General features: G+C 49.1%; 1 protein-coding gene across 3 annotated transcripts in view; it reads right to left on the bottom strand.

The window, feature by feature from the left end:
• The window catches only part of PARVB (parvin beta), a 47,524-nt gene that overhangs the window by 31,453 nt on the left and 413 nt on the right, over window positions 1-15,658 (bottom strand). The window contains exon 1 of one of the 3 annotated variants that reach the window (XM_027897739.1): window positions 15,508-15,647. The exons of 1 other annotated variant lie outside the window; for it this stretch is intronic. In XM_027897739.1, the coding sequence (XP_027753540.1) occupies window positions 15,508-15,622 (115 nt within the window). In that variant the 5' untranslated portion in view covers window positions 15,623-15,647. Of the gene's footprint in view, window positions 1-3,670; window positions 3,751-15,507; window positions 15,648-15,658 lie in introns of those variants that run through there. One more of the 3 variants, XM_027897742.1, reaches the window with a different exon arrangement.

The raw sequence follows: 15,658 nt of genomic DNA, 5'->3' as shown, positions 1-15,658 counted from the left end.
AATAGCCAGGACAGAGCAACAGGTTCATTTCTGAGAAGACCCTGATCGGTATTTTAATGCAAATTTACAACAAAGAATGGCTTTCAGCCCCTGCTTTCACCATCCCAAAGCTACTGTGAAAGATTATGGGCTTTATTCGACTGGCAAAAGCCTCCTCAACTTTGGACTGGCAACAGTGGCTCTGCTGTGAGGTTTATCCATGCAAGAGGGCGTTTGACTGGTAGAGCAGAGCTTGCACAACAGGTTTTAGTCAGGGCAGGTCCCACATGAGCTATTACTGCTCCTTGTCCACGCTTCACCTGCCCACTCGCAGGGCTCCTTCTTTTCCCCTTCCCCTAGGGAACACCTTCCCCCGTTCTGTCGGCACAGTCCCTTGCTCTCTTAAATGAGATTAGTGTAAAATACTCTTCTCTAAAGCCTGATCATTCCATCTCACAGACCTGCCAGAGGAAACCTGCAGCAAAGGGAAGCAGGAAGGGAAAGGAAATGGAGTAGAGGCTGAAGTAGCATCACTTAGTTAAGGGTGGTCTCCAGCATCTGCTGCCCCAGGTGGGCTTGTTTGCTCCTGCTGGCAGTGCCAGGGCAGAGGTGCCCCTCAGATGTGCCAGCAGGACTGAAAGGAGCAGCCCCAGCATCCAGGGAATGCCCTCCTGCCTGTGACAAGGGTTTGCCCTCACCTTGACCCACAACACAGACTCTACGAAATGGTCACAGCATTAAGGTAAAACTTGCTGATGATCTAAATGACTGATTACATAGGACAAGTCGAGTGTAACTACAGGCACAGAGAGATGATGCCTTGGAAAGGGAGTTGGCAGAATTAGCTAGGATTTCTCCACGGTGCCTGCAGACCCTCCCTCCCTTCTGGCTGGAGATCTCCTCTCTGAGCAGATCCTCAATCACCAGGCACCACCAGCCCTCTGAACCATTTCAGCACCCCATCAGCCAGCACTACCAAAATCCAAATGTAACAAAGGGACGGGCAAGAGGCCAAGGCTTTCAGCAAAAACCCTACATTTTCCACTAGAATTACATTTTCCATTAGAGATTTAAATTCACATGTAAAAGGTCACTTCTCTACCGGCCCCCCCCAGGAAAGCAGCAAGGGTTCCTGGCAGCCCTCAGATGTTCTGACAATCTCCTGGCAGTGTCAGCAGTCAACATGGTTTAGTCACGCTGGAAGCTGTGCTGGCCTTTCAAACAAATTAACAGAATGAGCAGATCACATACACACAGCGCTACATCTGTGAGCCAGGCAGGCTGTCTCAGAGCATGGGACTGCACATAAACTGCACACAACAGAGGGAATTAGCTGGACAAAGTTGGAAATGCCACCAGAGCTGTCAAGGACTTCCCCTAAGTCAGGAAACGGCCTTTAAAGTCAGCAGGAGTGCTATAAAAAGAAAAGACACCCCTGCTTTCTCCTTTTCAAAAGAAAGCAAGCTGATATCAACAGTTTGATCCTTTCACTATTAATAATCTTAATGCAATTTTAAAAGACACCAACAACGGTAGTGTTCACTTAGGTGTTTGCCATCCACTGCCTTGTTATTAAAAAACTGACCTCAAGCCTCTGTGTCTCACAAAAACAGATGGTAAATGCTACTTAATTTTAGATCTGGTTATTTCTGACTGCAAGGTTGGATCCCACCCCACAGAAAGCAGCAGCTGTTGTGACACTGATCATGAGTTTCTGAACACGGTGCTCTCCTTCTCATCCAACCAGCGCTGAGCTTTTATACAATGCTCTCTCATCTCACGGTTAAACCTGAATTTTGGGAGCTATCAGACTGCTTTGTTACCCTTGGCTCCACTACAGATGATTTGCTCAAGTAAGTTTGTCACCCTCCTTGGTGGAGCAGCACAGATGGGAAATGTGCCCTGGCCACGTAACTCGCGCTGCACGGGAAGCTCTGTTCCTACCCCTAAAGTCTCCCTGCTTCCCAAGTTTCCTTACTATTCCCAGATACAAAACCACGACCAGCTGCACTTCTCCAGACAGTGACTCACCTGCCTACAGCTCATAACCTAAGAGTCCTGCTAATCGTTCCCAAAATAGAAAGCCCATACTCCTGACCCTTCCTACCCCCTTTCAGACCAGTGACACGACCCTCCTTCAATCAGAAGAGATGAGGACACGAGACAAATCCCCCTCATGAAGCAGACAGATCTTGAATATAAAACATCAGGTAACAGCTGGAGCTCCCACTTCCCATGGGAAGTGTCAGACCAGAAGGCAACAGGTCCTTGGTGAGTAAAGACCCTCTGGTGGTTCTTAACCTGCTCCTGTGTTTGCCTGCCACAGACCAACACACCCAGAATTTCCATCTGACAGCTAAAACTCTTTCAGGAAAAGTCATCTTCAAGACCCAATGCCTTCCAGGAGCACTTAACAAACGAAGTTTGACAAAAACCGGCATTTTTAAAGAAAAAACCCGCCCTGAATACGCTGCTACACTGAGATTCTTGTCTAGAGACAAACCACACACACAGAGCTCACCAGTGTGCTCCTGCATTACTGCTCACATCTACAAAGGGCTCTGAGAGCTTTTGATAGAAGCTGCAGGAGAAACACAAAGCCTCCATTAATTATAATAGAGAATTAATAATCCCAGGCAGATCAAAGGCAAAGACTTGACCAAATCCACATAGGGGCACTGTATCAAGGGACTGCAACCAAAGCAGAACTGGGGTAATAAAGGAAATTATTTAGATGCCTCAGCAGACAGACAAGGCACAATGGTACCTAAAGAAATGGAAATACCTGAAAAAAAAAAGGAAAAGTAGAACAAAAGGCAACTTTTAGGAAAGGGCTGTAATACAGAGAGCTCTGGAACTAAAGCTAAAAGTCAAACTTAGGACTCGTCATTTTGCTGTAAGTCCCCGTTTCTCATTTCTTTCATTATTGCCTCAGGCCATAGCTGTTCACCAGGCAGGGAGGGATCCATACTATCAGCAAAGGGACACTCCAGACTTCACCTCAGTCCCCACCTGCCACTCACCCCCTCCCTTTTCCTGGCACTGGTGGTTGCAGGAGCCACATTATGGCACAGAGTGGGGGAGACAGTGTGCCTGAAAGCTAAAAATAACCAGATAAGAAAGGAAAAAAAATATAAAGCTAATTTTCACAGACAAAAACACCAATGCTGGGGGTGGGGGAGGGGAAGGAAAGCCATCAAAAAAAAAAAAACCAACCAGCAGAAATAACTGTGGACAAGAACGGTATTTTAAAGTATTTATACAGTTACACATAAAAAAGTGAGAGATGGATAGACAGTTGGGTATCTGTCCCTTACACAGCTCTCCCAAGCACTACCAACACACATCACAACTCTACAGCTTCTACACTCCAGGACTTGAGTCATCAATTCTCCATGAAGTACTGTATTCTGTATGCAGTCCTTAGTGCTCTCCAAGGCTTTTGTGTACTCCCACATCCAAAACTGATGGGCACGGGCAGGCAGGGAACGGCACATCCACGCCCAGGAGCTCAGTCTAAGACCCCAAATGAAGCAGGCTCATTTCCACGAGGCGCCAAGCACCAAACAAGGCCCCTTTAACCTTTAAAAGCCGCTTCAGAAACCAGGGTCAACTCACTGCTGAAGGCATCCATATCTAATGGGTGCAGTCCCAGCAAATCACCGAGGGAGAGGGACAGCAGGAGACTCACTTCTGATGGCAGCGATGGCAGGTGAGCACGAGCAGTAACAGGAACTCTTCTCCAGAGGACAGAGCAGAGCCTGGCAGGCAAACTTCAGGCACATGAAAGAGGAGGCCACCAGCTGTGACTTGCATTTCTAAGAAAGCAACTTTTCTGCTTGTGCAACATGATTCCACAGGAAGAATAGGCAGCGATAAGGGGGTTCTGCAGACCACAAGAAGTGCACGTGCCCAGTCGCTGGAGTGGCCCAAATGTCGCCCAGAAAGACAAGGGAAACCCTGAAAAACACTCACATACAGCAACTATATGTGCATTTGAAGTTTTGCTGGCAAATACTGGTTTCCTGTTCAACCGAGCACAGGACCAGTGGAGGGACAGGCTGTGCTCCGGACTAGAAGCTTCAATCTGAACACACTCAGCAGTTTTCAGTGGACCATACCCTGCAGTTGCTCAGGCAAGGAGTTTTCTCAGTGCTTTCCAGACATGTCATATGGGGAAAATTATTTTACTTGTTGCTTTGAGCCCCAGAGGAGCCTGCCAAGACAAGCACTGCAGTGATAAGCACTACAGACCTCACAGTACAAGAAAGGCTGGAACTCGGAGCCCCCAGTCAGATAAAAGCCAGCCCATGAGGGGAAGGCACAGGGAAGACAGTGGCTGCCATAAAAGCATTTTGATGTTCAACTCTGCCAGGTTTGAGTAAGAATTAGACACTAAAGTGTCCTAATGGAGCTGCTGAAGACGATGGAGGATGAGTGGAGGCCAAGCCTCCAAATGCCATTCCAGTCCAGGCTCCCAAACACAGCCCTCAAGGGCCATCAAAATGCAATTATGAAACAACAGCCAGCCAAAAATCAAATTAAAGCAAGTCCGAAGCACGAGCAAATGTTACATTTCACCAAGTATCAAAAAGATCTGCAGGTGTTATTATTCCCTTACTTAGTCAGCACCCCGAAGTTTTACAGGATTTGCAGTACTGGCTCTCTGTGGTCTCTTTTTAAGCCTTTGCACTGGTAATAGCAGGTCCTATGAGCTAGAAAAGGTGGGGTCTCAGTGGTGCTGGACATCTCAAAGGTTTTCAAGCTCAATCACTGGTGAGTCCCAAAACAGCCTTCTAACTCCACAGCCTCTCCAACTCACCCTCACTAGAGAAGCAGCCAGAGCAGCAGCACCGTGGAATCCATGGAATATCTCCTCACTGGAAGGTTAGATAGGCAAAAAAAGACAGAAAAAATACTGTACTCTTACTAGTACCTCAAAGGACTGTGGTGAGAAGCACAGTCCCACTGCACAATGTTGCATTCCCAAGCCCATAAATCATTAAACCACAGACTTCATGCTGTCTAAGATACGTCCTTACTCCAGCCTTTGGAGCGTCTAAGATGCCAGGGAGCCACAGAAAGATCAGTGGGCAATTCAGTGTGGAAATCACCTCAGGGGGTCTCCAGCTGAACCTCCTTCTCAAAGCTGGGTCAGCCCTGAGATCAGACCGAGTAACTCGGGGTTTTATCGCATCACATCTTAAAACCTCTAAGAATGGAGGCTGCACCAACTCCCCAGGAATCCTGTCCCACTGCTTCACAGTCCCCAGCACGAAAAATTCCCCCCTTTGCCCAGAATGAACCTCATTTGTTCCAGTTTACAGCTGCTTTCTCTCCCCCCTGCTTGGTAAATGTTGGTACCTGTGCACTGTTTGTTAGCACGCAAATGACAGGAACTGAGGGGTCAGAAATAAACGGCTGGAAAAGCAGCATAAAACAAACACCTTTAATGTCAGAGTCATGCCCAGGTCTAGCAGAGCTCCCCAGCCTTCTAAATCCTCTGACTACTGATAGCAGCAGAGCAACACCCACCACAGTTTAGGTTCCTAAACTGGTACAAAGCAAAGTGACACTGAGAGTCCAAGGGTGTTAATGCAGCTGCAGCTGCACTACAAGGGGGTGTTTTCAGGACAGGAGTCTCTTCAGGCACACTGTAAGCATTTAAGAGCGAGTTTCTTAGTCTGAACCTGTGTGAGCAGAGGAAAAGCAGGCATCCCCTTAGGCAGGAATGGAAAGGACCTACCAAGGTCCAGCTTGAAGCCGGACTGTTGCTGCATTACATGAAGTGAGTCATGACTGCTTCTTCCCTTCCACATGCAAAAAAATAAAACCACATCAGTCTGTGTGGCAGACAGCATCAGATCTGCCACATAGCCATCTGGTTTGCTTCTGGAACAGCAGGGCCATTTGGAGCATGACAATTAAAATCCAGTTTCCCAATACCAGGGCTCCATTCCACGTGCTTATTTGATTAGGTGATTTAATTACCTATCCTCCCAGTTGCAGAGAATGATGAGGGGAGTAACAGGAAGAGCCAGTAGATCAATACCTCGCTCTGAGTCTGGTGTCACAAGCAGAATTTTGGATTTTTTTTGATCATGGGTCAGTTTACATGACAGATATGGGGCGCCCCTGTCTCAAAGGGGGGAAAAGGATCCTTGCACAGGAGTTAGCAAGGATCCCTGAAAGAGAGAGGGATAAGAGGAAGGAAGGAGGGGTGGTGAGGTTGCCCTGTACGTGAGGGAGTGTTTGGATTGTGCAGAGCTTAGTGATGGAGACAAAGTTTATGGTCAAGGTTCAGGGGAAGGCCAACGAGGCGGATATCCTGGTGGGAGTCTGTTTTAGACCACCCAGCCGGGATGAAGAGGCAGATGAAATGCTCCATAAGCCTCTAGGAAAAGTCTCATAACCACTGGCCCTTTGTTCTCGTGGGGCACTTCAACTCACCAGATGTGTGTGCTGGAAACACAACAGAGAGGAGGCAGTCCAGGAGGTTCCTGGGGTGTGTGGAAGAAAACCCATGAGGGAGCCAACTGGGGAAGGTGCCAAGCTGGACTTGCTGTTTGCGAAAGCAGCGAGTTGGAAGCAGGGCAGGCACCTCAGGAGCCCTGCCAAGGATGCCATGAGCAGGGAGAAAATCAGAAGGGCCACAGCCCAGCGGGAATTTCATCTGGCTGCTGCCACGCAGGTAAATAATAAATGCTTCTGTAAGTGCATCAGGAAACAAAAGGAGGGCTGAGGAAAATCTGCACCCTCAAAGAGATGAAACACGCAGTGAAAAAGGCTGAGGAAAAGGCTGAAGTACTTAATGCCTTCTTTGCCTCAGTCTTTAGTAGAATATGAACACTGCAGATTTGGTCTGCCAGGGATCTTGACTCTCCACTTAGAATAATGGAACCTTTCAGGTTTGAAATGACCTCTAAAATCATCGAGTCCAACCATTAACCCAGCACTGCCCAGTCCATCACTAAAGACTGAGGCAAAGAAGGCATTCCTTGCAGCCTGCCTAATTTTCCAGTGGAACCAATTCCCTGTAACAACACTGGGAGCCATGCACAGGGACAAAGGCAAACAGTAATCCCGAGGTACAGTTTTATAACCCTGAGGGAGAATGTTAAGCAGCAAATGCAAGCCTGGATGTCCTGGTACTTTCTCCTATTCTATCATTTCTGAAGAAAATCCAGTCAGTTTTGCAAAGCCTCCAAATCCGTCTGCTGGACTAGGAAAGCCGGAGAGCAAACAACACTATTCTGTTTTAACATGACAGAAGTGTCTGCATCTGTTTAATAGCACACATACACACATCTGCCAAACAGACCTAGTGGGACAACACTTTCTGAGGATTACACATTTTTCTATTTAGAGACAGTAAAAAAGACACTATGCCTCCATACAGACATCTCCTCAGCCAGTTCTCGGTGTCCTTCCTCTCTCCAAATAAAATGTGCATGAAACCATCTCAGCTAATTAAAAGTTAGCACTAAGACCATATGGCAGCTATAATGGAAAATGCACTATTTCTCTTTTTTTTTCAGTGGATTTCATTATGGTTCAACCACGCAATTAAAGTAGTACTAAAGAAGGAACTGGAATTCCAGGAGCCAGAACAACTTGCTGGTTTTATAACCAAAACGCAGCATACACTGAAAAGAGATTTTCTAAGAGCTTTATCTATTTGCCAGACAGGTCTGGGGGATTGTAAAGAAACCCTTTTTTGACTTGGAGAGGCAAAACTCAATCTCCAGTTTGCTCACCGCTAGCAAAGCCAAAAGCAGAATCCCATCCCATGGCCTCCCCCTCTCAGCCCAAGGGCTCTGGAGAGGGGTCTGCAGAGAGTGCATGGAAACAAATCACGTGTGGGGGGTTTATAATTAGGACTCCATTGTGACAATGCATGTTCCCCCACGAGGAAGTGACAAGAGATTGAAGGGCCCAAAGCACACGGAGCCACTGCTCTCAGCCAGCACATGCTGCCAGGTGTGTGCTTGTTCTCTCCACATCTGGTTCTCAGAAGCCAGACGTGAGCGGATTCCAAGCACAAAACCACACGTGTCAGCCATAGTTACCTTCCCAGCTAAACCAGGCATGCACAACAGAAGCCACCAGTTTTGGGCTGCAGCTCTGTGTTTGGCCAACAGAACAGTACAAATTCGGAAACCTGTACCTGGGCAGGACACGCCTCACCCTGGAGAGATCACTTGGCCCACCAGCTGTGCAACACAGAGGCTCCTGTTCCCACCCCTTTCCATGCTCTGCTCACCCCCAAAGACAAATGGGGTTCACTGTTGCTCATACAGAACTGATGGTTTTGACCCCCCTCTCCTGTGCTGGTGGGGATGGAAGGCACCACCACCGAGCAGCCTGTCCTGCAGCAGAGGTCCCAAGATCCAGAGCCAGGAACTCCTCCTGAAGGCAGCCTGGAAGAACCCCTTGAAAAGCAGTGCTCTGCCACTGATCACAGTGCCTCTCCTTCCCTTCTTCCACTTCCCTCCTCTCAGCACACTTCCCTCAGCCCAGGGCAGAGGTGCCAATGCATCCTGTGACAACCACCAGAGGCAGGTGCACCACAGCCACCCCAGAATCACAGAACATCCTGAGTTGAAAAGGACCCACAAACATCATCCAAGTCCAACTCCTGGTCCTGCCCAGGACATCCCAACAATCCCATCCCGTCCCTGAGAGTGTTGTCCAAACACTCCTGGAGCTCTGTCAGCCTTGGTGCTGTGCCCAGTGCCCTGGGGAGCCTGTTCAGTGCCAACCACCCTCTGGGGGAAGAACCTTTTCCTGAGATCCAACCTGGCTGGCTTCTGCAACAAAATACCCAGATCCCGTTAGCTCATAGAACCTGGAGGTGTGCTGAAGTCATGACTGCTCTGATGAGGAGAGGTCAGCACAAGGAGAAGTCTTTGGGAAAACAAGCCTTCCTTGATGCCTTCCTGGTCTCCTGAAATGACTGAGAGGAGCCTGAGGGCTGAAAGAAAGAACAAGACCCCAGGGTTGAAAAGGTACCCACAGAGCCTCCTGCACTGCCAGCAGCAGCAAGGGGGACAAGAATCACAGACAGATGACGTTACAGGTGAGGCAGGAAACTCCTTCTCCTGATGACATATGTCATTTGGCATCCAAATCCCACATGAGCAGCTCTGAAGTACCAGCCACGCTGGCACTGCCACTGCTCCAAACCTGAATCTGTGGCCATGACACTTTGCAGCTGAACAGCAAAGCTGGGGCTCCTGGAACACCAACTCTTGCAACCAGCAGACTCTGCCTTGTGCTGGGTTTGCCTCAGACCACGTAGCCCCGGATCCCTCAGCAGCAAGTTGTTCTGACACGCTTTTTGAAACAAGAAGGGCTTTCCAGCTAATCTCCCAAATCTGTTAACATCAAAGAACGATCCAAAGCTCAAAACTCCACCAGAGGAGCTGGCCTGTAACAGCTCCTGAAGTACATAAAAAGGCATTTAGCACTGTTATGCATAACTATACCCAATCTTCTGTACCTCTGTGTTGCCAATGTGCAAACCAGAAGGATGCATTTATTTCTATTAATAAAGTGATCTAAATATCACAACTGTTACAAACACAAGCATGTTAATCAGTGTGATTCATGTATTAATGACAATGCACTGCAGAACACAGCCTGATCTCCCTGCACAGATCCATCAGTGAGATCAAGAATCCCTCCTTCATGAGGGAAGGAGAAAGGAGAAAAGGACTGGAAATCTGGTTTTGGAAAACTGGAATTTTGGTTGATAGCCACCTCACTAAGATTTTTATGATGAAACATAACTGTCCTTACAGTGAATCTTATTTTAATGACTGCAACTCTGGAAATAAAACAACTTTCGAACGTCTGTTTTTCTTAAATGAAAGCAGGTCACTTTCTTCAACGCCCTGCTGAAGAGCTGTGGAGCTATTTTATGGGTCTTGCTGCATCCTGTCTGGAGCAAAACTTCCAGCTGTAATTCAAAACTCTCCTGTCTCACCAGGAGACAGGGCCTAAAGCTGTGCTGGCTGAGCCATCCCAGCCTGGCTGCAGCTACAGGAGGAAAACAGACGTGGGGGTCTATTATTTTGTTACGATGATCATTCCATGTGAAGTTCCTTTCACTTGAGAACACAGACACAAACTATATTCCCAGGAGAGCTTTTGCCAGAATAGAACCCAACAGAGTCAGAACCCAAGCTGGCACTGCTCTAGCACGACTGAAACCATACCTGGTCAGAGGCATCTGAGCCCTTCAGGAGAAATAGCAATTAGGCTACACAGTTCCAACCAGAAATTTAGGTCTGTTTAAACTGGTAGTAGACAGGATAATAAATTGAACTTGAAATATGAATCTGCCTATGTTTGCACAGACTTTCTACGGATACATACACAGATCGGGGACTGCATGGAGCTTCAATGTAATTAATGCATATTCCTTTCTTAAAGGGCAAGTAATTCTGCTTAACCAGCACCCACCTCACCTTCTGGTTGGGTATTTCAGCAGCATTAGCACATCACGATGCACAGACACACCTCCTCAGTCAAGCATCCTCTCAGACTGCAGCACATGTACTTGTGTGGACCAGGACCACAGAATTAACACGACACACTTTGTGTTTGTCTCTCCATCTGACTAAGAATGCCACATACCATGAGTATGGAAAGTAAATTAAGAAGGGGGTGAGCACTGACACCAGTCTATTAAAAGGAAGATATTACAAATATACTGAGTGTCAGGTCAGGAGACAGTGAGAAGCAACCAGCTGAAGCTTATTTCAGGTTGAACCTCAAAGGTCCGCGAGAGACAGATTTGTCATGAAGTCCCCTCCAGTTTAATCCTGCTGTTGATCTCATTCCCCATGTCCTTCCCTCCAGAAGGCCAAAGTGACTCAGGCTCCCACTTGAGCAATCTGGAGGGGGTTTTAGCGTGTGTAGAGATGTGGGAAACAGGAAGATTATGCAGCACCTTCGCCTAAGGCACCGGAGACAACTCAGGAGATATGGGGATTCCTTTCCTGGCTTTGTCAACAGTTGCCAGATGACCTTGAAACAAATCACTTCCTCACCATCCCCCTTTCCCCCCTGCAAAATAGAGGCAGCACCTGCCACCTTCCTCTGGGAGGAAAACCTCGTGAAACACACACCTACCAAGCCATTTACCAAGCTGGCTGTGCCCACAGGCAACTGCAACAGTGACCTCTGTGCAGCCACAACATCTCCCTGTTACACTGACCCACACGCCCCAAGAACAGCTCTGTAACCTCCCCTGATATGGGCAAAACCTTCCCATTATTCAGCTGCTGTTCCAATAATCCTGCCTTCTGCAGCACTGTCATCTCTCTCTCTCCCTTGTTCCTCTCTCCTATGAATTTCATCAGGCACAAGTAAATGGCTCTTTTCTGGAGCGGTTTCCTCACCCCTGTGCCCACCCTCAGTCATGTCACTGGGACACAACACGAAGCAACTGAGTCTGTTGTATTTCACTGACTCCTCCATGGAGACTATATATATATATATATATATATATATATATATATATACATATACACAAATACAATAATACAAAGCTTATTTAGCCCAACACCTGCTGCCCAGATCTTTCACACAGAAAAACAAAGCTTTTCAAATAGGCTGGCAGTGAAGCTGCAAACCCTCTCCTCTATTTCAGCACAACAGCATCGCTCTGACCGACAGGAAAGGGCAGATTTTTTCAATATCCTTCTGCAGATGAAGATGAAACACAGCACTACCTTTCAAAAGGTCTGAAAAGAAGCTAAGGGATCACCCAGCTTACAAACTGTATCCTGTTGTTGGCCCTGCCAGCACCCCTTTATTTTCCTGCGGTTTTTAAAGCAGATTTTGGAGAACAAGTGGCACATCTTGAAAGCCCAAGATCACAGAGTCACAGAATGGTTTGGGTTGGAAGGGAACTTAAAGATTATCTTGTTCCAACACCCCTGCCATGGGCAGGGACACCTTCCACTGTCCCAGGTTGCTCAGAGACTCATCCAACCTGGCCTTGGACATTTCCAGGGATGGGGCAGCCACAGCTTCTCTGGGCAACCTGTGCCAGGGCCTCCCCACCCTCACAGGGCAGAATTTCTTCCTAATACCTACTGTAAACCTCAGATACATCAAGACAGAGCCATGTCACAGTAACATGAAACAAACTTAGATTTTTGCAGATTTCCACACAGCCAAAAAGGGGAGAAGGGAAAACCAAGTGGTCACAGGGCACTGGAATTGACACATCCTGCTTTTCCAAGGATGTTGTGTCATGACTGGTTGCAAGGTTAAGAACACACATCTCCATGCAGTGCTCTCTCCCCTGACCTTTCTCTGGCCAAATCTCTCCCATGGGGGCTCTCCAGTAGCATGGAAGGGTTGAGCTCATCTCCCGGTTTTCCTGCTGCAGGACTCCACTCTAAGGTGTTTCTACACTCACTGGTGACCCATTTTGACACAACCTACAGCCATGAATGACCACCACGACTTTTCTCCCAGGGGCATTTTTAGCCAAACTAGGGGTTAAAAGTATTCCTGGGAAGGAAGAGGAAGGGAGGAGCCAAACAGACAGTGAGATCACTCCCTCCCACTTCCATAGGAAACCAGGGTAAAATCAGCCTCCCCAGGAGCAACTGGGGCTGCTCTTTCTGTTGAGTCAGAGCTGCCTAAGAAGTCTGTTCATAAAAATTCAGAAACACAGATTCAGAAACACAGGATTAAGGTGTGATAGTGTAAAGCTGAGGTTTGAGGTAGAAATTCAAAGTCTTCCCCGAACAAATAGAATTTGACTTAAAACACTGATGAGTTTGACCAGACCCTACCCCAGCTACTGACAGGCACAAAGCTCGATGCCATGTCACACTGCTAAAGCAAGAGCTGTTTACACACTGAAAGGCATATTTCAAATACTGCCACAGTGTCTCTCACCAGTACTTCTGAACTTTACTTATACCCTCCCATCATAAAGCAAGGGTAGGAGTTCACACTGATAAGCCTAATGAACCCTCCTCTCCCAATACAACCTCTCTAAAAATACGTGGCAGCATGTTATGGAGTAGTTAGCAAAAGAAAACAAACAAACAAACAAATTCAGTTGCTCATGGGTTGGTAGTCCCATATGATGGATATTTATTACATGGCTCCTACCTGTGATTGAGGAAATGGAAGCTACGTGAAGTGATAAAGGAAAATTTCAGGACCTGAGAGCTGCACGGCTCAGAAGTTGTGCACAAAAAGGAAAAGGGTTACTGTTAAGTGGGTTTTAAGCTCTTGCACAGACCAGGTTAAAGGTCTCTGTGTGAATACAGCTGGGATGGGGAGAGCTGCAATGCAACAGGGGAAACAAACATGAAGTACAGAGGCAGAGGAGGCGAGAATGGTTTTGGGCAGTGGCAAAGGAGCAGGCAGCATTCCCATTTGCCGCTGAGGAGACGGCGGGATTTACTCTGGGCAGATCGCTCTGACCTCTGCTGGTTCCCTCGGGGAAAACCAGCAGAAACCTGGAGGGAGGCAGGGAATTCCAAAGGGCAGGGAAGTTCCCAAGCACGCGGGATGCATCGACCACAGGGCTCCTTCCTATATGGTACGGTCTGTCCACTCATTCAAGGAATGCCACTCAGATGAGCTTAAACATAACATAAAAACGTTCAGTTTCTAGCCCTGAAATTTGCTCCTGTGGCTTGCCCAGGTCCTACCACGAGCCATGGTCCTCTTCTGGACCCCAGCAGCTCATCACTGTTTATCCCTTTGCCCCCTCCAGTTCCACAGCCATTCCCTGGACAGTCTGAGAGCTGCCCCACAAAGGGGGGGCCGTTCCCCCTCACAGTGAAGGGGCTCAGCCACCTGCAACACCACAGGATGTCACACCCAACCAGCCAGTGGCTCCTGGGGCTTGCAGAGAGTCTCTCCTCCCTTGCCATTTTCATACTGGAAAGGAAAACTCAAACTAAAAGCTGCCTCACGTGTTTCAGTTTCCTCCCCACGCCCCGACACAAGTGTGACTGTCATGCTTTTCACTACCACAGAGGTGGTTCCCCACTAAGCAACCAAAACGAGCAAAAAGAGCAGTTGGGCCCCACTGAAAGGAATCACCTCAAAAACATCACCTAGTGATGCAGAAATGCCTCATTTAAGGGACTCTGCCAACCTGCTTCAGCTCAGAAGCCGCCTCTGAACGAAATCCTCTCTTTCAGATCATGTGCTCGGCATCCCAGCTGGAGATGAGGTTTTTTTTCCACTATCTTCCTTCAGAGGCAGATGGGATCATCTCAGCGAGGCACAACCGCTTCTGCTGCCCATCTCAGCAGAGCCACGTCAGAGAAACCCCATTAAAAACAGATAATGAAGGAAATACCAGTAAGCCACACCAAAACAGCCAGCAGAAGGAAATGGAAGCAACTTCCAGGTCTCAAGGCCTAATATTTTATTATTAAATATTAAAAAGCTGCCTCATAAACGTTGCTGGCCGTTCACGGACTCAACAGGGCAAAACCTGTGCTCGGCAGCCAGCTGGAAGGAGGCTGAACCTTGAATTACATCCGTACACTACACCCATCAAACACCAGGGCAAAACCAAGCCAGAAAGTCAAAAATGCACTAAGCCACGAGGCAAGGGACACCCAGATTTCCAGCTAGGAGATGGCAGGAGCCTGGGGATAGAATTCTCTTCCTACAGGAAGGGTTTCCCTGCAGAAGCCAGTATGTGGCCAGTCGGGGAAGCTGAAGAGAAGAGTATTACACCCTCCCTGGAGGAGAAAGGTACACTTTGTGTATTCAGGGCCGGGCCATCGTTATCCAGCCTGGCGGCGAGACAACCCCCTATCTACACCAGCAGCAACAAATTCGTGTAGCCCGAGGCACACACGGTGCTATCTCTGCACCAGCCCCCGTGAGGGCAGGTGGCTCTGGGGACACCTCGATGTGCCCACCCCACAGCTGAGGTGGGTGCTCCGCGGGAGCCGAGCCCCCCGACGTGGGTGCTGCCCACGGGGCTGGGGGAGCATCTCCGTGCCAACGCACACACGGACACGCTCGGCGTAAGCGAGGAATTCCCACGGGGAATCCCGGCTCTCGAGAGCAGGGTGGCTGGGCTGGATGCATCTAGTTATGAAAACCAACGCCGGGCAAAGAAACAGGACAAAGCCCATGGAAGAAGCGGACCTGCCACGACACACAGGTGGGGACTTCATCGTTCCTTCAGCTCTCAGACCAGGGGGAAAAGCGACGCCCGCGGTCTCCTCGGTCACCGGGAGTTTGTCCCGCAGGGGATGCGGGGGTTCCCTCCACAAGCGGGATGTACAAGGGGGGCCGGGCAGCGGCGCTGGGAGCGGCCGAGCCCGATGAATGGCCGCTCCACACCGGGCACTTCCAGGCGCCGGGATCGCCCGGGCATCCCGGTCCCCCCATCGCCGGGACCCCCCCGGCCAGGCCCGGGGCTCGGTGGGGCGGCGGCCGCCCCTCACAAAGCGGGGCTCAGAGACGGGACGGGACAGGGAAGCGCGTCCCTCCCTTCCTCCCCTCCGCCGAGCTCACCCTCCTTGGCTTTCTTCTTCCTGGCCAGGGTCCCGCCGAGCTTGCCCAGGAACGACTCCTCTTTCTTCATCCTGTGCGGCCGCAGGGTCGGGGATCGCAGGGGCTGTGCGGACATGGGGCTGTGCCTGGGGCTCTGCGGGGAGCCCACCCT

Source organism: Empidonax traillii, unplaced genomic scaffold (assembly GCF_003031625.1).
Source record: "Empidonax traillii isolate 1590-97213 ecotype Southwest subspecies unplaced genomic scaffold, ASM303162v1 scaffold557:size1000685, whole genome shotgun sequence".
NCBI classification, from domain to species: Eukaryota; Metazoa; Chordata; class Aves; order Passeriformes; family Tyrannidae; genus Empidonax; species Empidonax traillii.
This window is presented reverse-complemented; position numbering and strand designations above follow the sequence as displayed.